The 24,907-nt window shown below is 42.3% G+C and overlaps 2 protein-coding genes across 2 annotated transcripts; one reads left to right on the forward strand and one right to left on the reverse strand.

The window, feature by feature from the left end:
* Positions 1-9: 9 nt before the first annotated feature.
* Positions 10-12,564, forward strand: BBOF1 (basal body orientation factor 1; the record flags this gene model as incomplete). The annotated part of the gene is given in 11 exon segments (XM_080618212.1): positions 10-233; positions 235-267; positions 380-392; positions 1,425-1,484; positions 4,136-4,193; positions 4,597-4,739; positions 5,115-5,244; positions 5,247-5,625; positions 7,979-8,083; positions 10,796-10,864; positions 12,432-12,564. Coding segments are annotated over 11 exon segments (1,287 nt in total). The 5' UTR covers positions 10-69.
* A 1,409-nt stretch (positions 12,565-13,973) lies between these two features.
* On the reverse strand, positions 13,974-24,774 carry ALDH6A1 (aldehyde dehydrogenase 6 family member A1). The gene is made up of 12 exons (XM_080618516.1): positions 24,699-24,774; positions 24,399-24,464; positions 22,030-22,104; positions 20,527-20,688; positions 19,868-19,946; positions 19,025-19,327; positions 18,205-18,326; positions 17,769-17,958; positions 16,910-17,091; positions 15,278-15,457; positions 14,980-15,078; positions 13,974-14,574 (listed from the first exon to the last, which is right to left on the reverse strand). The coding sequence occupies exons 1-12, from the start codon at positions 24,759-24,761 to the stop codon at positions 14,470-14,472; spliced, it is 1,626 nt and encodes a 541-aa protein (XP_080474642.1). The 5' UTR covers positions 24,762-24,774; the 3' UTR covers positions 13,974-14,469.
* Positions 24,775-24,907: the final 133 nt, after the last annotated feature.

The following is a 24,907-nucleotide window of genomic DNA, read 5'->3' on the forward strand; positions in this document are numbered from 1 at the left end:
TCCTCGGTTCGGCCGTGGGGGCCGGTAGGGGGAGGCCCGAGGCGGCCGGTAACTGAGGCAACAGAGCGCATGGCTGGCGGGTGGTCGGTGCTTCGTCGCAGCTGCTTCTGCAGCCTGGCGGAGGCGGGACGGGTAGCCCAGGTGTCTGAGAAAAAGTGGGTTGAGGTGGACACGGCGCTATGGGAGGATAGGCCGGCGGCCACCGAAGCCTCCCGGGAGGAGTACGCTGAAGCTCCGCCGCCTGGCCAGGAGCAACGGGGAGTTGCTGTGACGGCGGCAGGACTAAGGAAGGGAAGCAGCGGCCGCTACGGCCTGCCTCACGAACCCAGGCCGGAGGAGGTGTGCGTGCAGCCGGGCAGGCCCCTCCTATGCCCCCTAGCTACAGCTTCCTGGTGCGAAGCAAAACACCCTGCGGCCGGCCCTGCCGTTCCTGTTCTGCAGCCGAAGGTGGACGAGCGTGAAGCAGCAGCGCGCCCCGGCGGCGGGACTGCTGTTGGCTGACTGGGCTGCGAGAGGGAAGCCTCGCCTCTGGTGCCTGCCTGCTCACTTACACGGGAACACGGCGTCCTGTCTGGCTCCCCCTCAGAACAGAGGAGACAGCAAAATGCTGGAACGAATGCAGGGGAGGGGAAATGAGATGGTCGGGTGCTTCAGCACATAGTGTACAAGAAGAGGCTGGAGCATTTGGCAGCCTGAAAAAAGAGAAAGCTAAGGGGGAATGCGATGGATTTAGCTGCCTGGAGAAGGTTTTAGAGAAAATAGAGCCAAACTCCACTCGGAACACAAGAAAAAGAAGCCCTGCACTGTAGCTTCCATTTCCTCTATCAGAGATTATTTCACTTTAGTCCCATTTCTGCTTTTCTAAAGCCAAGTACAAAGCAAAACCCTTTTTCAGTTAGAAAAAGAAACAGAGGAAACTGGAATTATTTTAACTTTTTATAAGTGTGTATATATATATATTTATATATATATGAAAGAAGATACAAAGCTCTGATCCCCAGGACATTGGTGAGGTCAAATAGTAGGAGACAATTTTCTTGCTCATATGCTACTGTTTTCTTTCAGACTCCCCAGTATAGAAGATCTTACTCAGACCTTTTTCCAGCTGCCTCTTTTTGTGTCTTTTGTTCTCCTTTTCTAAACTGTTTCTCTAACACTGCACCACTATCCAAAACAGTAAGAAAACCCTCTGTCCGAATAGCTTCAGTAAAGTCACAGATCTGTTTGTATCGAACACATGGCAGGGGGGTTATAGTTTAAGCTTTTAAATTTCCTATCATTAACACAAATCAAAATTTTAAACATGGTTTAATTGACCTGAACATTGCAAATGAGAGATCTTTCTCCTGTTTCTGTCAGAGAAGAACACAGTAAGGATGTTTTTTCCCCTCACAGTTACTGTTTCTTGATTTCTGTTGCCCTAGATTGAGAAACAGAAGCAGGAGCTGATTGATTTGAAACAGCAAGTGCAAAATGACAAGATGGTGAATGAACTTTTCTCTTTGTCCTTGTAACAGTGGAATCTTCTGAGCAGGCTGAAAAGTACTTCTGATTTTAGTATGAGGAACGAGTCTGTGCAATTAACGGTTACAGGTTTTGATTCAAAAATACTGCATGAAGAATTTGAAAAAAAAGCCCACCACCAGCAATGGTGATGTTGGAGTTAACCCATGACTCTGTAGTACTGTGTCAGGTAGTAGTAGGACTATTATATATATTCTGAAATAGTATTAGCAGCTAGCTGGGTAACCGTAAGACCTGAGGCATAGCAAAAACATGTTTCATTTTTAATGAGCTAAACTATAACTACTTTGAATTGCTGGATAGTTCTTCACTCATTACTGTTGAATCAAGACTTCTTAAAAATAACTGAGAAAATTACTCTTTGTTAATCTGGCTCAAATAAGAAACACAGAACTGATCTTGATGTCTGCAGAGTTGGTTCTCTCACATACTCTCACTCCTCTCTTCCCAATGCTGTGCAACAGCAGTTTCCCCCTCTTCTTAAACACGTTATCCTAGAGGCGCTAGCAGCATTGCTGATGGGCTCAGCTTTCACCACTGGTGGGACCATCTTGGAGCCGGCTTTGGCTTTGTCAGACACCTGGGAAGCTTCTGGCAGCTTCTCACAGAAGCCTCTCTTGTAGTCCCCCCACCCGTCCACTACCAAAACCTTGCCATGCAAACCCAATACAATTATATTATGGATGTTGCTTTAAATTTAATTTCTATACTTGTTATTTCACTGGAATGTAGCTTCTGCTGAGTTTGCAACATTTCTTCTAATGATGGATTCTTTGTAGTTTTTTTAAAATGACATAGCATGGAATTTCAGACATTCAGTTCTGTATGCTCTGTGTTTTATGTTACAATATGATGATGATTGGTTTATCTCAATTTCTGATTGTCAGAAAATTTCCAATGTCAGAAAAAAGTAACAGGAATTGAGCAATTTAAATTAGAACTGAAATTAATAAGGGAGTTCTATAGGGGACAAGTGGCTATTGATAAAGAGCTGGAAGATATAAGTTTGTCATAAATATGCATTTGTAATGTAACTTTTCTGTCTGCAAGACAGTATGGAAATTGGGAGTGGAGGATATGGCCAATCTACTGCATTGTTTTCCTTACAGAGAGTGAAGAAAAGCACTAGGTTGATAAAATGCAAGTTCTGTAGCCAGAACTCACTTCTGTAATGGTTCAGTGCTGTAGGTTTGTTTGGTGTTTTACAGACTAACATGGAATTATACAAGCATGTGGGTAGACTCAGCATCTAGTACACCCTTTAAAGAAGTGTATGAAGGAGCTTCATACAAGTCAATCTAAGTCTGACTGCTTTCTCACTAGTTAGCTCGTTTAGAATGTGAATGCTGGTATGGTATCATCTTTTCAACCACATAAGCTATTTAGTATATAAAACTAGGGACTGTTTTTCACTAAGAACTTACACAGCACATGACCTAATCAGAGACACTTTGGAGCTATAATACAAATATTAAATAGTAGTATTGACTGTAAAATATAAAGAAGTATCCCAGTTGACATGAAAAAAGGGCCTTGAACTATTCAAGTTCTTCGCTGACTCAACTGGATTTTTTTTCAACCACAAGAAGAGACTTAGAAACAACACCAAATGCTTTCCATGGAGACAAATGACTGGTCAACAGTGTTTGGAATCATAGAATGGTTTGGGTTGGAAGGGACCTTAAAGATCATCTAGTTCCAACCCCCTGCCATAGGCAGGGATAGCTGCTTTTACACTATTAAATGTGTGTTTGACAATTTTCAAGAAACACTTGAGACATTGGACTTTGAATGATCTTGATGACTGAATGAATAGATAAAGTAAAGCAGATTTCTAAAACTGATCACTAAACAGAGTGACAGATTGTAAATTACAGTCAGCGATGTGAAATTATGGACACAAGTGAACTGTGAAGAGGACGCAAAGCAATAATACAAGTCAGAAGGTTAAGGGAATTTTATAGATTATGTAAAATATTGATGAAGACTATTGGTAGTGGCAGGTAGTAATTTGGTAGAATCATAGAATTCTGTGTTAGTGCCAAATTCCTTCTTGAGAGTGCATCCAAGCTTTTAGTTATATGGCTGACATAAAACACCATTATTAAAGAAATTCTGTTCTTTATCATGGTTAAAAGAAAGTATAGTGGTTTCAAACAGGGACATCAGGAAGTGTTTGTGAGATTGGAGAGGAGGTTGCTTAAAGAAAAGGCAGTTTTATTTATAAAAAAAGGCAGGTTTATTTTATAAGAAAAGGCAGTTTAACTTTTATTAGAACAAAATGATTTCTTCCATTGACTACTCTGGTTTATATAGTTTTCACAGTTCTTTGATGAATGAACAGTTTCCCATGTTACTACAAGTATGACGAATGAGTTGGAGGCTAAGTGCAGCTTTCTAAGGAAAACCATGGGATGTCAGGATCCCGGAAAGACGGTATTCCTCATTTCCATCAGAAACTTCAGTGCCCTTGGTGGTTCATTCTTTTTCTAACAGGAGTTGGGTGAAATGAAAAGTGTGGATGTGATTTTAGAATTTACACTGTTTCAGATTTTAGCTTTGGTGCCACAGGTCTCATGCAAAATTTAAACATTTTTTTTCTCCCTTTCAGAAAAGACCGGAAGAAAAAGTTGAGAAAAAGCAAACAATGATGGCGGAGACTGCCCAGCGTGAGACTTATTCATAAGAAATACTTGCTTTTCCTGTTTTCTACTTTACAAAACCATCTTAGTGCAGTGTTCTAAGTAAGTTGTTCATTATTACATGGGCTTTGAAGGGCAAAATCAATGATGACCGAGGCAGCACTTTTACATTTATATGGTAAGACTCTAGAGGAGTAATATTACCATGATAGTACTGCTGTTTCCTTCATTCTTCTAGTCCAGATACAGGACTAGAAGCAAAGCTGTGAAAACTTGGTAAAGACCTGTAAGAATTTTACAGCTTAGCTTTGAAATTAAGACACTGAAATGTTGATTTTATTATTAACACCCCCCCCCCAAACAAACAACAAACAAAACAAACAAGAAAGGTTGTGATTAAAGCTTTTGGATTTTGTTTCCCTCTGTCCAGGCAGCAGACCAGCACTGAGAGACATATTTAAGATGGATGTTTGTCTTCACAGTGGATTTGCTTACCAGCTGAAAGGAACAGTGGAATCGGAGAAAATCAAACAGAAGTTAGAAGAGGACAAAAGTCTTCTGTTACAGGAGAAGGTTTCTGCTCTGGTTTTAGTTCTGTTCCATTCTCCTCCAGGAAGGGGTCAGATGCTTCTGCAGTTGCTGAATTTGGAGGTATCTGAAGGAGAGTTCTTATTCCATCTTCATCATGGAGGAGAAAGAATGAAGGATTTCCTACGCTAGCCCATTAAGAATAAGTCTCTCTGTAATGTATACTATTTACCAAGCCGTGTTTATCTGGCTTTTCTTGTAAACAAAAACCTGATCCCAGAGAAGTATTCACTCTCCAGTATGAAGGTGCCTGCATGTTTACTCTACTGTCAGTGTTGAAGGAAAAAAGACTGTAAAACCACACCTCCAGATTTGGTGCAAATCAAATAAAACCCCAAACAATTTATTTTCATCTTTTAGGAAACCACTGAGGGTTTGATTCAAAAAACAATCCTACAGATCAATTGCCAGAAAGCACAGACTGGAGATCTGCAGCTTAAAGTAGAAAAGCTGGCGATGGACTTATGTCACATGACCACAGAATCTGAGAGACTCAGAAAATACAGCATCAGGTGCTGATACAAAACCAGGCAAGCATGGTTGAGATCAAGAAGCTGCAGCAACTACTAGAAATGAAGGATCAGGAGATGAACCGAGTGAAGGAACTAGCCTGGAATATCTTAAATGAGAGGACTGCGGTGGAAAGGTTCTTCCTAGGTGCTCTGGAACATGTGAAGCAGGAGATCATATCCAGCATAAGAAATATATATATCCAGCAGTATAAGAAAAAGGCCCAAAGTGCCTATTACAGAAAAATGATGGAGGCATATGCAGGGAAGGAGGAATTCCCAAAAATCAAAATATTCAAAAGCAACATAAATAGCACAAAGTGTGTGTACAGAGACCTAGAGGAAGAAAAGAAATGGTACTGGTATTGAAATACGAAAAATTAGTGTCTGTCTTCCCACTATACCTGAAAAAACCCTTTGCATGGTAATACTGTCTAGGTTTGTAATGCTTGTGGAGGCTTCTGTAGTGAGAATAACTGTATGAGGTATAATATCCTATCAATTAGTAGCGACTTTGTCGGCGCCTAATTTCAACTATGCTGTCACTTTTTGGTCGTTATTTCTATGCATTAAATTAAAGATCAAAAAATTTTTTGCATATTCTGCCATGTGCTCTGGAATTTGGTATAAAATTTCCAGTATAGGTGTGCTTTGGCACATTACATTTAATAATTATTGTTGCTTCTCTAAGTTTTGTGGTTTTTTTTGTTTATAGGCATTGCTGTTCCAGTATTGCTGTTTTGCTTTTTTACTCACTCCAGTGAGCTAACAACACTGAAGCCTAAAAGCTGCAATTAAGATGCTAACAGATCTTTACTATGTTGCTGATCATTTTAACAGAAACATCCAGTAGATGTCAAATCTGGTCTTTTTTTCAATTGGTCTTCAATGTCAGAAGCCCCTACTTCGCATTGTGCTTTCAGAAGCTGTTTCCTCAAGCTTCATAATAATCTAAAAATTAAGCCATTACATGAAGTAGACACTGACATATCAAAACCAAGATCATATGCAATACATGTGACTGACAGGATTCCATTTTATAATGTATAAAACAAAATCTCAGATGTGAGTATCTCCGAATGCAGCTTGGTTGAAATTAGGGCTACACGTGCCACAGTGGCCAGGATTACAGGTCTCCAACCTTCCACTAGAAATCTGTGCCTACAAACTGCAGCAGTGTCCAGGCACTTGCATTTTAAGCCATAGAGTTAAGCTCCGCCACAGCTGAAGCTTTGCATACATTCTTGGTAAGAGATAAAAATTATCATACTCCCATATAAAATGTTTGCTTAGTGTACATTGGCTAATGAATAACGTGGTGACACACAGTCAGTTGGAATGCTTTGTTCAGGTTATCTCAAAAATGATACAGCAGAAACCCATCATGAAGAATCAGAGGTGAAAGTAGTTATTGGGATCTAAGGAAGCTTCTCCTTTGAGCAAGAGAAGAGGGAAACTGGAACCGAGAATGAAAATTGTTGTATGTACTGACCCTTTTAAGTATGAAGGAGAAGCAAAAGAAGGACAATGTACTTGAAACTAAACATATGCTAGTACTAACATGGACAGTGGGATTGAGTGCGCCCTCAGCAAATTTGCTGATGACACCAAGCTGTGTGGTTCGGTTGATACGCTGGAGGGAAGGGATGCCATCCAGAGGGACCTTGACACGCTTGCGAGGTGGGCTGATGCCAACCTTATGAAGTTTAACCATGCCAAGTGCAAGGTCCTACACCTGGGTCGGAGCAATCCCAGGCACAGCTATAGGTTGGGCAGAGAAGAGATTCAGAGCAGCCCTGCAGAGAAGGACTTGGGGGTGTTGGTCAATGAGAAAATGAACATGAGCCGGCTTCAGTGTGCGCTCGCAGCCCAGAAAGCCCAACTGTATCCTGGGCTGCATCAAGAGGAGCATGACCAGCAGGTCAAAGGAGGTGATCCTGCCCCTCTACTCTGCTCTTGTGAGACCTCACTTGGAGTATTGTGTGCAGTTCTGGTGTCCTCAACATAAAAAGGACATGGAACTGTTGGAACAAGTCCAGAGGAGGGCCACGAGGATGATCAGGGGACTGGAGCACCTCCCGTATGGAGACAGGCTGAGAAAGTTTGGGCTGTTCAGCCTGGAGAAGAGAAGGCTGCGTGGAGACCTCATAGCAGCCTTCCAGTATCTGAAGGGGGCCTTGTAAGGGTGCTGGGGAGGTACTCTTCATTAGGGACTGTAGTGATAGGATAAAAGGTAACGGGTTCAAACTTAAACAAGGGAAGTTTAGATTGGATATAAGGAAGAAGTTCTTTACTGTTAGGGTGGTGAGGTGCTGGAATGGGTTGCCCAGGGAGGTTGTGAATGTTCCATCCGTGGCGGTGTTCAAGGCCAGGTTGGATGAGGCCTTGGATGACATGGTTTAGTGTGAGGTGTCCGTGCCCATGGCAGGGGGTTGGATCTAGATGATCTTAAGGTCCTTTCTAACCCTAACTATTCTATGATTCTGATTCTATTTATAACTACTACACGTGTAACAGAAATCCTTGGTTTTGTTTCACTTAGTTTCAACAACCATAGATTTAGAAGTCCCAGCACTGTGTGGTCAGATTTATTTTTTGAATTTACATGCTATAAGTAGCTGAACAGGAGCAATGCAGAGCTAGAATTTAAAACCTGTTTCATACATACAGAATCCATTTTAAATTTTCTTCTGTTGCTATTTCTGTGTTTTTCAGGGAAAAAATGCAGTTTGAAAAAGTGAATATCAGTGAGCTGATGTGGGAACAAAAAGAACATGTTCTGCACTTGGTTTTTGCCAAAATGAATGGCACAAATCCATGGTAATATTCTGTTTCTTGAGTAGGTCTTTCTCTGATCTTTCTCTGTTAGAGGAGCTGGGCTTGTATCTCCAGGTCAGGGATTCCAAGAAACTCTGAATCTAGCATAAGAATCTAGTTAACTGTGAGGCGTGGTGTGAGACACATCTAACTTTTTGAAAAAGGTGATTTAACTACTATACTAATATAAAAGGTGATTTAACGAATATATAAATATACTAATTTTGGACATGCACCAGACAACACTGTTAGCTCTTTGTGTGTAATAGCAAAAGAAAAGCAAGTGGAAGCTAATTTTGGTAGTGCTGAGGAAGAGAGAAGTGAGGAGAATTAACTTTGCTTGCTGCAGTGGGATTAATTTTGTTCAGTCATTAATGAAAACCAGTCATAGAATCATAGAATCATAGAATAGTTAGGGTTGGAAAGGACCTTGAGATCATCTAGTTCCAACCCCCCTGCCATGGGCAGGGACACCCCACACTAAACCATGCCACCCAAGGCCTCATCCAACCTGGCCTTGAACACCGCCACGGATGGAACATTCACAACCTCCCTGGGCAACCCATTCCAGCGCCTCACCACCCTAACAGTAAAGAACTTCTTCCTTATATCCAATCTAAACTTCCCCTGTTTAAGTTTGAACCCGTTACCCCTTGTCCTGTCATTACAGTCCCTGATGAATAGCCCCTCCCCAGCACCCTTACAAGGCCCCCTTCAGATACTGGAAGGCTGCTATGAGGTCTCCACGCAGCCTTCTCTTCTCCAGGCTGAACAGCCCCAACTTTCTCAGCCTGTCTCCATACGGAAGGTGCTCCAGTCCCCTGATCATCCTCGTGGCCCTCCTCTGGACTTGTTCCAACAGTTCCATGTCCTTTTTCTGTTGAGGACACCAGAACTGTACACTATACTCCAAGTGAGGTCTCACAAGAGCAGAGTAGAGGGGCAGGATCACCTCCTTTGACCTGCTGGTCATGCTCCTCTTGATGCAGCCCAGGATACAGTTGGGCTTTCTGGGCTGCGAGCGCACACTGAAGCCGGCTCATGTTCATTTTCTCATTGACCAACACTCCCAAGTCCTTCTCTGCAGGGCTGCTCTGAATCTCTTCTCTGCCCAACCTATAGTTGTGCCTGGGATTGCTCCGACCCAGGTGTAGGACCTTGCACTTGGCATGGTTAAACTTCATAAGGTTGGCATCCGCCCACCTCACAAGCGTGTCGAGGTCCCTCTGGACGGCATCCCTTCCCTCCAGCATATCAACCGAACCACACAGCTTGGTGTCATCAGCAAATTTGCTGACGGCACACTCAATCCCACTGTTCATGTCACCGACAAAGATGTTGAACAAGACCGGTCCCAACACCGATCCCTGAGGGACACCACTCGTTACCGGTCTCCAGCCGGACATGGAGCCATTGACCACAACTCTTTGCGTGTGGCCATCCAGCCAGTTCTTTATCCACCGAGTGGTCCACCCATCAAATTGATGTCTCTCCAATTTAGAGACAAGGATGTCATGTGGGACAGTGTCAAATGCTTTGCACAAGTCCAGATAGATGGCGTCAACTGCTCTGCCCCGTCCATCAGTTTCGTAGCTCCATCATAGAAGGCCACCAAATTGGTCAGGCAGGATTTCCCCTTAGTGAAGCCATGCTGGCTGTCACCAACCACCTCCTTGTTTTTCATGTGCCTTAGCATGCCTTCCAGGAGAATCTGCTCCAAGAGTTTGCCAGGCACAGAGGTGAGACTGACTGGTCTGTAATTGCCTGGGTCATCCATTTTCCCCTTCTTGAAAATAGGGGTTATATTTCCCTTTTTCCAGTCGTCCAAGTCCAGTCCATCTTTACCAAACAAGTACATAATGTATATTGTGACACTAGCACCCCTCCACATATATTTCCTTTTAATAGGTTGTAAAGCGACCTGTGCAGTATTAATAAGTACAAATACCCTCAACCAGAGTATTTAAGGTGTTTTTATTCTATAGCTCATTGCTGTCTGCATAAGAAACTTCAAGGTATGACTTTAGAGATCCCTGAAATATAGCTTACACTGGAAATCCAAAGTTCAAACAACATAAGCTGTGAACTGAGGCATAACAGGGCCCAAATATAAACCTAAAATGCTATGCCTTTTAATCTCATTTGGGGAGACCTAATGCTTAGGGTACCATATCAGCTTCTCTGTGTTAAAAGAGTTTATTTAGTTTTTAAAAAATTAAGTAAATTTTGTTTGTAAAAGTTATATTAATGGAACTTTCTCAAATTTTAAGGTCATTACAATGGAAGTAGGAAACATGTAATTAAATGCTCTTAAGGTTCCAATTTATGCATGGATTTAACTCCTATGAGTATTTGCCAACATACAAGCACTCACAAAGCTGTAGACTATGAAAGCTTGAGAAATTGAATACAGACACTACATTTTAAGTTGATTTATGACTGAACTTTCTTTTTCTATTAAAACCCACTCTTGTTTATTTCACCTCAGTCCCTTTTAATTGTAATGCTTTTGCCAGAAAAATATGGAATTCCATAATGAACTCATGTTTGATCCATGGTGCTGGGTTTGGAGAGTGTACTGCAATAGCTCAGGTGCCCTAGCATTTCCTGCTTGCTGTTTGGTTTAGAAAACAAGTTTGGTGTGGGATTATAAACCTGTCTGAGTATAAATTACCATTAGATGAGGATTACTTTGCTCTTGTGTCTTCCCCACAGGCAGTACACCAGAGTTTTGGCTGCTTCAGCTCCAGCTGCTGCTGATACTGAAGAAGAAAGCAAAACTGGGTAAGATAATAAATTATTCCACACTAACATCACCTCAGTTCTGGTTATCTGTAAATGAATGCAACTGTCTCTCTGTCATTCTTCCCACTTTAGAGTACTTTGGTTTGTCTGAAGATCCATGTTAGTGTATCTATATACACATAAATGTTTGTCTGACAAGAAAAAGGAATTTTTTATTTAGTTTGAACTTTCTGGTCATACTCATCTTTTAGCAGCAGGCACTTAGACTCAGCTGTCATGAAAACAAAATGGTCTTTGCCTCCGTGAAGCCTCCTCTTATTGAAAAGCGGCTTTATTATTTTTGGAGGGTTCTCTTGTGAAATGCCATGATCATACAAAGAGACACATCTTCAGCTAATACAGTGAGTTTTGATTAAAAGGCAAAATCTATTAAGCTGATGTGGGGGTTCAGCATAGCATCGCTTAGAATAGACCAGGATGAAGATTCATATGCCTGATTTTCCAGTACAGACTCAGACATAACTATATAGCTAATAATAAGGAAAACAATATTAACTTATCTGGAGGAGTAAGTAGGGAGGAGTTCTGGCATGCCATCATGTCAGATATGGGGGTGTCAAGCACACAAAACAAAATGTGATACTCAGACATCAAATGACCAGCTAACTGTTCATGAGCAGGAGCCCTAGATGGATGTGTATGGAAAGATGAGACACCTCCTTTGGAGAGGCAGACCACCATACCTCCAGAAACAGGAGTGGAAGTGAGTTGTAGCCTCTTTTGCAGACAGGTTAAAAAAGCCAGAAGTGGATGTCACAGGGCCCAATTCTGAAAGCTGGTTAAACTATTTTAACATAATTTTTGGATGTAATACTATTAAATAACTTTGAGAATCTCGACTGTAGTGCCTTCTAGGCAAGAACCAATTGTTTGTAGGAGACAAAAGGTTGACTATAAAGGGTTGTATTTTAATGGAGTCTAAAGAAATATAAGATACTTTATACCTGGATTATCCTTTAGTATAATATAGAAGATACATTCTTTAGGTTATTTTTTTTATAGTGAATGTTGTAATAAAAAAGACAATAAACAGGTGAGCGAAAAGCACTAATAGTGAGATGAGGCAGCTATGTCATCATCAGTCAGCATCTGCAGGTTCATCGAAAAAGGCATTTCATCAACTAAAAAAGGCAGATGCAAGATCTGTACGTCTAGTAGAATTATTCAAACACAGCTGTTTAAAAAATACTGTTGGAAATGCAGATAATCATAAAACATATTTACACAAATTAAAAGATTATAGAAGTACCTCTAACAGGTCCAGAGAAAGTGCAGAGATCCTCCTCCAGTGCTTCAGGGAACAGGTAAACTTTGATAATAAAGACTGCTTTTGCTCCAGGAGAAACTGGATTTTAGCATTTCTAAAGGAAAGGTGTTAATAGGTTTTAAGAGGATCACATAAAGTCAGAATAGCAATACAGATTAGGAAGAAAATAAGGGTGTTTTGAAAATGAATGACTGTAGACAACAGTATAGAGCCTGTTAACTAGTACTCTTTTCCCAGGTGTTTGAGTGAATGCCTATGTCTTAATTGTGGTTTACCTAGAATATTTCACCTTTGCAGCACAGAAAATAATTCTCCCAACCTAATATTCATTACACAGCAGGCTGAATTACCAGATTCTTCATCATCATCCTGTGCAATAATCCTTCTGCATATTCAGTTGTTGACACCATGACCAACAGTCACAGCAATTACTGACTCATCTGCACTTTCCGTTTGGGAAGTTATCTTGTGAGCAAAGCTGTAAATTCTAAATCCTCTGTCTGCTGCACCACTGTTTTGAATATGTGTTTGAAATCCACCTGAAATACAATTATTTTCCTTCTTCTTAAAGATTTTATTCTTTCCAAGCCAGAAGCTCAGATCACCCTGTACTAAGCACTAGGATTTGGACTAGTGGCTAGAATTCTCTATATATGAGTTGCTATAATTTGATGAAGATCTATTTTCAGTTTGCAATAAAGTAATTTACATGATGTTTAAGAGTGTGATCAAATGATGTGTATGTGGAAACAGAAACAAGGCATTCTTTTAAATGCTGTATGAGGAAATTGGTCCAGAGGTTCTTGAAATACTGTAAAAAAAGAATGTATCCATGGGTTACAGGAGTCACAGACCAGCCACTGCAAAGAGGGGAATAAAGTCAACATCACACCTAGATAATGTCTTACCAAGGAAAAGTCATATTCTACATAAATTTATTAGCATGTTTTTAATTTGTAATCAGACTCAAGGTGAGGATTTTCCTCTAGGGTATATCAGAGGAAAAAACAAGATACAAACATTAGTGAGTGCACAGCAATTGCACTAATACATAATTGTTACTAGGTATCTTCACCAGAAGGCAGGATACAAAGTGTTCACATTCAGGTTGTTTAATTAGAACAAGTAATGGTTACAGTCATCAGAATAATATTATTTTACATGGGTGCTTGAATGAGTTCCCTGGAGATCCCTCATGGCTGCATCATCTTCCAGGAACCAGGGATAAAAATAGGAGCTCTCCAGCCCCAAATGCACAGATTCTTAATAACAGGGTATGCCAAGTCTTACCCTTCTCCAGTAATGGGACCTGCATTCTGCAGAGATGACTGTATTTGAGCAAATGTGACAAGCAGTCAACCAATCAACACAAGAAATACAGCTACAGTCAGGAAAAGAAACCAAAAGAAGAGGTTCGTGATTAAAAAAAAGAGTTCTTTCTTGCTACTGACCTGTCTTACTGTTCACCCAGACCCACATGATGTGACGTGAAGGTATATACACGTTCTTACATTTCTGCTTCCACAGTTTAATTCTGTTATAGGATCTGTAGGCACATATCTGTTAGCACAGTGAAAAAGGCACTGAACAACTTCCAGGTGTAATGGAAGCAACAGCAAGCTGGAGAATACAAGCCACATGCACAACAGGAAGAGAAGTTTTCAAGCTGTCAGAGGCACAGTGAAGGTCACTGTAACATAGAGAGATTTCTTCCATCCTCAGACAAGCAATCAAATATGGTTTCCTGAGAAATCCTTAGAAAGCTATTTCCCAAGTGTTCTGGAAACTGACATTTTCAACTCCCAAACTTGCTGTCCTCATTGTGTGTAAAGTCACTTCTATGGGACATCGAAGGTATCCCAGGTACATGATTCAAAATCAGTACTCTGATTTAAGGTGAACTCAAAATCTTAACATGTAAGATAAAGAGCTGAAAGAAAACTGCTACAAGATGTAACCAGGAGTGAGTCACTAAGGCTAAAGAAACTGAAGTGGAAACCAGAGGAATGTTCAAGTTCAGAGGTTCTGGAAAAATGCAAAGCAAGACCTATCTCACTGTCTGCCTTTTCAGTTATATAGCGGTTTTGTCTGCAGTAGGTTGTAGGTAAAAAGTTGCATTCCGCTAGCCAAAAGACACCAAGAGCAACAGAAAACCCAGACTGTGCATTACGTGAGCCTGCTTGATCTTCTCAGAAACAGAGGTCCTTCAGAAAACAGAGCTTTCTATTCATTCCCAAGAAAATGATGATAACTGAGACAAAGCTGGGAAGAGCAGCATAGAAGAAGGGCACCAGGAACACCATCTGCAAAGGCTGATTTAGTTTCCCATAGTTGGCATAACCACAGTAGGCTTGGTAACGGTGGCATCTTCCTCTCTCCATTGTGAAATGATAGTTTTCAGCTGCGTATAGAAGTGCACTCCCTGGAGGAAAGTAGAGACACATGAAGCAGGTATTTGGCCTTATGAATTCTTCAGGTCTGTTTTAGTGGTGTATCAAACAGTTTTTGCTTTATCTACAAAAAGGTGATTGGGGACAGTTCCTGTCAGCCTGTTCTGTTTACTAGTTCCCCAAAGATTCTGGTTCTGTGAGAAAGTTTGTTACTTAGTTCTTGCTCCCTTCTCAAGCTCCTAAAAAAAGGCTTGATAGAATTGGCTATTGTAACATGCATTATGGTGGCTGTGATCACTGGCTGCACTTCAGTTTCCTGGTTGAGAGGGCTTCAAAGTCTCCTTATTAATAAGGTCTGACAACCATCTCGCAATTGCCATTTGTAATGTGATTTATCAAAGTTCAACCCAATAGCGCACTCCAAATCAGCAAGTTACCTGCTTGCCATAGAAATTGGTGTCACCTCTGAAAGAAGCACGGGAACCAGTGAAAGAGAACATGGGCAGAGGTACTGGGATTGGAACATTGACACCCACCTATAAGAAAGAAAAGCTACCATATTAATCACAAGAAGGAACAGATTGCAGAGCACTCTCTGAAAGCTACCACATTTTGTTTCCTTAAATCTGAGGCTGAGTACTGTTGGCTGAGTGGTCTCTGATCAGTCACTACAGCTGGATGGCTACCCATGGTAAATGGTGAGTACTAACAGCAACAATTTTAGCTTGAACATACCTGCCCTACATCTACTAAGTGAGAGTACTTCCGAGCTGTGGCTCCATTGGTGGTAAAGATTGCAGTTCCATTTCCGTAGGGGTTGCTGTTTACCATCTCAATGGCATCATCCAAAGTATCTGCTTCCAGAACCACTAAGACAGGTCCAAAGATTTCTTCCTTGTAGCAAGTCATGTTTGGCTGCCAAGATGAACAGCAGAAAAAGCAGCTTGCATACAGAATATAATAAACAGGGTAAAATAAAAATATCCTAGTAGATTGGATACAATAAACAAGCATACTGCTAATGCTCAGGTTATTCCTTGGATCACCCATCACACTGCATTGCCAAAGGCCATCCTTCAGTCCTCCTTGCCTTTTCACTGTTTCCCATGCCCTGGCATCTATGTAGTCCACTAAAAAGAGTACTGCTTCTCATCTCAAGAGCTCTTTCTGCTTTCACCACCTGCCCAAGCTCACGTCTACTTTGACCAAGGCTGATTGAGACTGGGATAGTTTAATTCAGTTAATCCTATTAATTCAGGATAGTTTACTTCAGTTCTTGTTGACAAAGTGACTAGAACCTGCTCTCCAACTCAGTGTCCAGGATTTATGTCTGATAATTACCACATCTGTCACATATAAAACCACCAGCTGGAGAGTACTTTAATCACTAATAGCTAGTACAGCAAACTACAAAACATTCACTTGACAAGTTTAAGTTTTACATAGCTTACTATGTTATTAACTACTCTGTAAGAAAACTAGGAATCATAAAACTGCAGTGAAACATTTGCTTTTGAATACTTAACAGTATTTATGACACACCACAGGAAAGTGAAGCATTTTAAGATGTTTAATGAAAATGAGACAAGAAAATGCTGAGCTATATTAAAAGCCTGAGTTATGTAATAGCATAAAATTAATACAATAGCAGAATTATTAAAATTGGTTTGATCTCATGGAATCACTCACCAAAAGGCCCATGAAGAACTGATTACTTAAATATTAAGGAACCATACCAGCTAATTGCATAAACACAAAAGAATGAATTTAGGTATGAAAACTCACGTGGATGTACCTGGTAAAGAATATTTGCCCACAGTAGTGTCCATCTCTTGCACAACATGCATTATATTGAGAGGCTAACTCAACAAAGTTATGGATATATTCGACAACCAAGAGATTTTTGTACATTGTATTATTCTCATGAAGATTTCCAAGTATTTAACTTTTGCTTCTGCAAGTCCTTAAATTGCAAACTGCAGGAATGCATAACACAGAGGAAGGAAAACTGCAGGTTTGGCTGTTCATACTCCTCCTTAGGCATCAGCTGCTAGCCACTACTACAGATAGTACACTATGCTCCATGGACAGTTAGTTTAACATGGTACAAACTGCCCGTATCTTCTTTTAGTTGGCTGCAATCCATTCAATTTAAGATTATTAACCTCATTCAGAGTATGTTGCAAATTCTTCTGTCAGCTCCACAACAGTATGACAATCAGTACTTCATTGGAATTGTGCAAGGGAAGGCTGAGCTGTTTAGGGGCTTTCTATGTTGTGATTATTGACACTGACTGATTTGAGCAACCCATTTTTTCAGTTGTCCCTGCAATATACACTATCAAGCACTTATTTTGGTCATCTTACCTTGACTTTGGCAAGGATCGTTGGCCCAACAAAATTGCCATTTTCATAACCCTTCACTTTGACATTACGTCCATCCAGAAGAAGGCTGGCGCCTTCCTGTACTCCTTTCTCAATCAGATGGCAAACGCGCTCCTTAGCCTGGGGACTGATGAGAGGCCCTAGGTCTGCTCCAGGCTGGTCTCCTGTGAAGAGGCAGAGATGCCACGTTTTTAACCCTGACAGCTTCGTCTTCACAGGCATCAAGGAGCTAACCACACTGGCAGGAAAAAAGTGAAATTCCTGATGTTTCTGAGACACATAACAAAGACTGGAGACATTAATGAAGAAGAATAATAGCCTGCAACTCTCATAATCAACAAATAAGAGAAGCATAATTTTAGATCACTGGGAAGCCAAAATTCGACAATGGATTCTTCTCAGAAAGGAAACTTTTCCCCTTTGCAGGACTTTATTGAACATAAACAAAAGATCATTATCCTAGTATTAACAAGCCTAGTTTTTCCAAAGTACTTGTTTCCATTTTTCCTTTTTATCGCATGCTTACTAAAAATGGGAAGGATCTCCCAAGTATATATATAAATATAAATGGTAGGTTTGAATTAACCATAACCTCAAAGCTCTAGTTAAAACAAGATCGATCCTGTAAGCCTTGCATCAGTCATACTGCCAAGCCTTCCTACATATTCCTAACTAACTCCCGAGTCTAGGGCTGTTTCCCAATCCAGACAATCTGCTAGCTCCTACCTCTACACATTAAATCTATAGTGCAAATTGCTTCAAGAGGCACATTGCAACTGACCTGAAAACCTACAGTTGTACAGAAGTGAAGTACCTCATAAGAAATTGTCACAGTCTGTACCTGCATTTACACGTAGATTTTTGGCTCTATCCACAAGCTCTGGCAGCCATTTCTGAGCTCCTCCCACTAGAATTGCTGTAGACAGGGCCATGCAGCGTTGGCCAGCTGCTCCAAAAGCAGCTCCAACCAGCTGGTTCAAGGTGTTCTCTTTGTTGGCATCAGGCATCACCACACCATGGTTCTTGGCTCCCTGAAATATAACACATCCACAGTCTCCCATTATTAATCACCCCAGCCCACTTCTCTAGCTCTCTGGCAGTATCCTCATATAGTAGCTATGTCTCTGCTACCAACAGGCTGGCAAGAAAGGCAGCCTCACCACTTAACTATGAGTATCAAAGTCAGCTCCTGTGGCTGAGTGGCATGGTCTTTCTTAACATTCACAGGAGACAGAGGTAGTCTACATGCTGAAGTGTGCTCTATTCAGAGGCATTACCATGTTGGCCTGGACTCTCTTGCCATTCCGGGATCCTCTCTCATAGATGTACTCGCCAGCTTGGTTAGATCCCACAAAGCTGATTGCTCTGATATCCGGATGGTCACAAATGAAATTCACAGCTTCAAATAGGAAATAATACATTATAACTGTGGTGCACAAATGCTTCCCTCCATTCCCATCCCCACAGTGCTAAATCTATGTATCTTTCTTCTTCTCAGAATTCCGTATTTCTTACACCTGCGTTCCCCCCACTGCCTATTTAATGCCTCTTTCCATTAATTTCTCAGCATGTGTACTCCTGCCCCTGTCCTCATATACTTGGCTCTCTGCCATCTCTTCATGCTTTGAGCATCTTCCAACGTGCCTGAGTGATGCAAAGCAAAGTAACTGTTGTCTGTTTGTATCCTCATGTTCTGAAGCTACAAAAATACCATCTTAGGAGGCAAGAATACTGGCATCCACTGCATATTTAGTGGGCCTTAAATTCTAGGTTAGGCTTCCTTGTGAAACCAGGATGATTTATCTACATATTTCAGTTGGAGCTTAGGTTGCTAAATACCATTGAGCACTTAACATCCTTTGGGAACTCTGATCCCAGCCCCCAAAATTTTGTCCACTATATACATCTCCTGAAGATTTGGTGCAAGATGGCAGAGAATCTCCTAGTCACCTCCCTTCACCTCCATCAAGAAGGCTGAAGTATTTGTTCAAACCTATCTAACAGCTTCAGTATCAAACTCTCCTAATGGTACCTCCATTGATCACACACCACAACACTTACACACTCCAGCCATCTCCCAAGAAGGGCTATTATTACCTTCATGTTGTCCATGGATGATATTCAGGGTCCCATCAGGGGCACCAGCATCCTGAAACAGCTTGGCAAGGAACATGAGTGCTCCTGGCACACGCTCAGATGGTTTCATCAAGAAGGTGTTTCCACAAACCATGGCCATAGGGAACATCCAAAGAGGAATCATGGCTGGGAAATTGAACGGTGCGATTCCAGCACACACACCCAGAGGCAGGCGGTAAGTATAAGTGTCCATGTCTTTAGTGATGGAGGGCATGGTCTCTCCCAGTATGAGGGATGTCACACTGCAAGCATGTTCAACCACCTCTGCAGCAGAAAGGGCAATATGCCACTAGATGATCTGTTACCCGTCAGTCCCCAAACTCCCTTCTTACCACTGCCTTGATCCAAGTTTGTTTTCCAGGCTCCTTCCCACAACTAAAACTCATTGTGCTCCAGAAAATCCCTTTGCTCTGCAAGCACTGCGAGCTCACTGTAAATGGATTATCTCTCAAGTGCATTATATGTCCATGTGATAGGAACAAAGACACACAGCCTCAGTAAAAGCAGCACAGGTACAGTATTTCTGTACCATCTGCAATGAAACCTTGGTCATCTGAGTACAAGTGAGAAGTTCTTACCCTTTCACTCCTATGAAAAGTTAAGAACTAATAACTTGGAAGTGATTTTAGGAAACTCTGAGGGAACTTTTCAGGTTAGAGTTACAATTGCCCCTTTTCTTTCAGTAGGAGGCTATGAAGGGAGCTACTTTACAGAATCCCAGAGCAATGAGTTGCTCAGAAGACCTGCTTCCCTTCCTACAGGTTCTCAAAGCCCCTTTTTTAACAGGAGCAGCTAGCAGCTTACGGAGGCCTCGGAACACATCTCCCTCAGCATCAGCCAGGGTCTTCCCTTGCTCAAAGGTGATGAGTTTTGATATTTCTTTCTGAAAATGGAAATCAGAAGGTTTATGAAAGTTAGAAAAGTGCCTGCCCATGAAACAGGGTGCAGGGATAAGACAATTTAAGAGAGTTGAAGATCACAGTGAACAGACTGAGTAGAACCCAGAAGAGTCACACTGACTGATTTGCTCTTTAAAGACAAGGAGCCAGTAAACCACGCACGTGACAAAAAAAAAAAAGTGGGTTGGCCTGTACAGCACAGCTTTCAGATGTCAGATGTCACACACAGACACACTGGAAAAGCAATCAGGGAAACCCAAAGACATAGTAACATACTTCTCCCACTTCTTTACCAGCTGGCACACTCTCCATCAAGGCTGAAAGTTTGTTCCTCTTGTGGTCTTCTGGTAAAGGGAAAAATGCAGAATAATATTCCCTGAGAAGCACTGTCCCCATTTGATGGAGAGTGCTTTGCTACACCTCTCAAAGCCAGTGTCTCAGTTGGCTTCTCAATTGTGGCAACAATGCCTCATCAAGAACTATGTAAACCCCAAGTCTCCCAATTCCTAAAATCAACTGCAACACATTCAGCAACAGCCATCACACAAAGCCATGCTGTCTCACCAGATTGTCCTTGATGAGTTGTTGATAACGCAAGAAGATTTGCTGGCGACTCAAAACAGAAGTTTCTGACCAGTTCCAAAATGCCTTTTTGCAAGAAGCCACAGCTGCCTCCATCTCACTGGCTGTGGCTTTTGGCACACGGCTAACCACTTCATTTGTGGCCTGAAGGAAAAATCAAACTGCAGCAAACCTCAATTTTTCCACCTGTTCTTGCCAACCAGTCAACAGTCCTTTCGTACCACACACCTGATTTCCTTGTTCTAACAGGATCTGAGGGGAGAGCACAAAAGAGACTCCTTCCTTGGTGCACACAAAAGGCCTGGGCTACAATTGGAAAAGTTCTGAAAACCTGCACTCTACACATCTCAAATTTGGCACCCAGAAAGCTGCAAATGCAATGCTGATTTTCAAGTTGGGAGTTGAAGTGACTTCTCTATTTGGAAGCTTCCAGTAAGTGTAGACTTCTGTGGACTGTGGTCTTTTCCTTCTGCATCATTTTGGCTCATCTGTTGTCCCTCTTGCACATTAAAAGAGTCAAAGTTCCTTATGAAAAAGCAGTATCTGACTGTGCACTGGCACTGATGTTAGTTTACCTAGACCACTAGGCCAAAGTAAGATTTTTACCAGCAACCTTAGTTCTACAGTATTTAAAAGCTTGTCTTTGCCAGTTTAACTTCCTTGTAACGCACTCTTAAAAATTAAGTCTGCTTTGACATGACAAAAAACCCAGCGACATCACTAAGAGAGAAAGTACTCAAAATGGAAGAAAATTCAACAAGAACAGTGGTTGCCACATATAGACAAAATGAGCTTCATAAACACAACTCACTGCTCTGATCACCTCCATACAGCAAATCAAAACAGGGCTTTACAGAGAAAATTTTTAGAAATCACTAAGTGCTTACTAGGGAGGTCAGAAGGGTAGGACTTATGAGTGCAACCTTATTTGTCTTTGGTGGAGGACTCTGACAAGTACAAGTGCTACTAGTCAATTTTGCACTGCATAGCATCTAACCTATAACTTCACCGTGAGTATTGTGTCTCAGTTAGAAACTCTCTGAAAGGAGAGGAGCTTCAGCTGGCAACATTTTTTACCTTGGTCTGAGAGTGAAATCAGTCTCTATCAGGACTTAGCTGGCATCAAATCACACCTGGTTGATTTCACATACAAGGTGAAAGAAACCCTTCAGAAATTTCACATACTGATCACAGAGCCTGTCTATAAGCAAAAAACCTATAAGCGGAGTTTCAGCTTGCTTTCCAGAGATCAGGGTTTTACTACACAGGGGAGATAAAGGAGGTCATCACTTTCCCAAGACTGACATTTCATGTGAAATGGAAATTAAGAAGCAATTACACAGTGTAAAATCCACCTTAAGCTCCAAGTATAAACCTTTCTCACAAAATATATGTACTTTCCCCTTTTGCCAAACACTTGAACAGAGGCACAGACCCTTGCTGCACAGTGATCACTAATATATAAGCTGAGACCATTTCACTTACCGGGTTATGGATATCAATCCATTCAGTAGTTTTGGACTCAACAAACTTTCCATCAATGAAGAGTTTGGTTGTTGGCTGTGGGGGACAAAATACTGGACAGTAAGTGTTCTTCATCTCAAGAAGCCTTCACACCAGTGTGCCTTTATCATTTACCACTACACTGCCTGCTAGAGAGTCTAGATCCAGTATTTACAGCAAGACTCAGCTAACTGCTTAGGCTGAAATTTTTCATGCTCTCTAACCCATTTTTTTCCTCACTTCACACTAAAACAGCCAAAATTCTCTCCACAAAAAGTTATAGAAAAAATACATTGCTATGCTTATGTTCAGAACTATTTCAATCTACTTAATCACTTATTTACTAAGTTAGAAAACTGAAAAAAACCCTACAATAAGTGGTCAGAAGAAACCTCATGAGAATTCCATGTACCCAGTGCACACTGTCCTATGTGTTTCCTTTCCATCAAGCCACTTAAGTAGGTTCATGTCTCCAGCTAATAGCTACACGCGTAAAATAGGACTTTCCCTGCTCCCCACTTGGTCCTGAAACTGAGAACAAGGAACCTGCATCCACAGGTTTCACAGTGACTCTCTAGGCAGGCAGCACAGAAAACAGAACTTTCCAACTCAGATGCAGAGAAGAGAAGATGAAAGTTTGAAAGAAGGAGTTCTGGTAAATGGAGAACAGAAGGAAAAGCAGAGGTAGAAGCTGTAAATAGCGCTGGATAGGCAATAGAACTGTATCATGCAGAAAACCAGATTGGGACTGTATAAATGAAGAAACCAGAAACTAGGAGTTGATACTGGGAGGTAAGGGGAGAACTAGGAGAAACCAAGAACCAGTTAGTTAATCATGCCACAGAACAGTGGCTTGGGGAGAATGGATAAGAGGAAGGGGAAAGAGATCTGCTGCATGAAGACAGAAATGCTGCATGAAGAATAAAAATGGGACAGATCAACAGAACTGGGATGTAAACCCAAACATATCAAGAAACTCTGTGAAGAAATTAGGATGTGGAATTATGAGAAGGAGATGAGGATCAGGATGCTGTCCAAGGTGTAATGAAGGGAAAGAGATCAGAGAAAGAATCAGGAATATAAATGATGTTGACTGGACAAAAATGATAGTGAAAAGTGGATGAGAGTGAAAAAAGTGAACAGCAATGAGAGCTGGACAAGCACAGAAAGCTAGAATGAGAAGTACAAAGTAAGGCTGTTAACAGATAAGCAAGACCTAGTGATTTAGGATGTAAGACCAGGAGTGAATCAAGAATAAAAAGATGCAGATGATTATGTAGCTGGAATTACACTTCAGAAAGAGAGGCAGAAGTCTGTGCCTATGAAAACACAACCCCTCAAGAACCTGGAAGGAAGCGCAGGAAATCTGAGTCCCTTGACTGAGTTTCCTGACTGTCAGAAAAGGTCTCTTCAGTGGACCTACAAGCTCCAGTAATCTGTGACCCACGTGGACTTCAGTGCAGTGGAATTTAAGGATATATTCGTTTTCAAATTGCTTCAAAGGAGCATCTAGAAAATCGCACATACAATGAAAAAATATTTTAAGTGAGCCAGAAAATGCTGAATTGAGAGTGATCACACTTTTTCCATAAGATCACCACCTTTTTCCTGTACAGAATGAGCCTGCTATGCTTACTAGAAGGACTGTAGCAAAGCAAACGTTTTGGAGAATCATGATTTAGCTGTTCAGAACGTAGAGAGTGTACAGCCATGGATACTGGAAGAAAAATGGCACTGTAACAGTTAAAATTATTCAATACTGCCCAAACAACACCAGATTCTCTCTCTGCCACAAATGGATAATATGACACCCATCCACAGCTCAAAACCACCTTTTTTCAGATATTATCATTACTCATATATTCTACATTCATTTTTACCGATCTTATTGTAGGAATATTACACATCGTAAAAGAAATCTAAAACTCGGGAAAAAACCGGCGTGCTACTTAAGGAACATGGAGAAAGCACTGAGCTAACACACCGCCCTTAGGGGTATACACGCTGGGCCAGGCAGGGCTCAATCGCTACATGGAGTAACGCGGGGTGATTCCCTGGACGGCTACCTCGGGACCCGCGGCGGGAGCGGCCCGAGACGGCGCTTCTCAGCTCCGGAGCCAAACAAATCTGACATTGAACTGTTTTTTCCCCCCTCCCGATGAGCGCGGGGCCCTCCGTGCCCGGTGCACGGGCAGCCCCGAATGTTTGCTCCAGGCACACCCACCGAGAGTCTCAGAGAAGGGAGCTAGGCTGGGCTTCCCCACACTACCTCACGAAAGAAGACCCCTCCACGGGCCCAGCATTCTCCCCCGCCCTCCGACTTCGCTCCGCTCCCTGGGACGGGCACTCACCACAGAAGTCGAGGAGAAAGAGGCAGCGGCTGAGGTGATCCAAGGGGCACCGGGTCTCCGTGGCAGCTGGACGGGAAGGGAAGCACAGAGCAGCCCGGTTCCTCAGGGTTCCCGATCGTCTCAAACCCCCCCGCCCTGCGCACGAGTCCGTCTAAAAGCACCCACCCCCCGCCATCGGCGGCTTCCCGCTCGGGACGGCCCCACCGACTGGGCCAGGTGGGCCGCGACCCCCCTGCACCGCCCGCTCCTTTCCCCTCCCCTGTCCCCTCCTGCCATGCCGAGCCGGGGCCGGGGCCTCACCCTCAGCGCCACCCGCCGCTGCCCGCCCCAAGCACCGCGCGCCACCGCCGCAGCCACCGCCATCCCGGCCGAGGGTCGCTGCACCGCACCCCCCCGACGGCGCCTCTCGCCCACCCCCGCCCTCCCGAGGCCCCGCCCCCGCGCGCTCATTGGCCTCCCTCGCACCGGCCTCTGCGGCTGCGGTACCCCCTTCGGCGGGGCTCTGGCGG

This window comes from Psittacula echo, assembly GCF_963264785.1.
Source record: "Psittacula echo genome assembly, chromosome: 5".
NCBI classification, from domain to species: Eukaryota; Metazoa; Chordata; class Aves; order Psittaciformes; family Psittacidae; genus Psittacula; species Psittacula echo.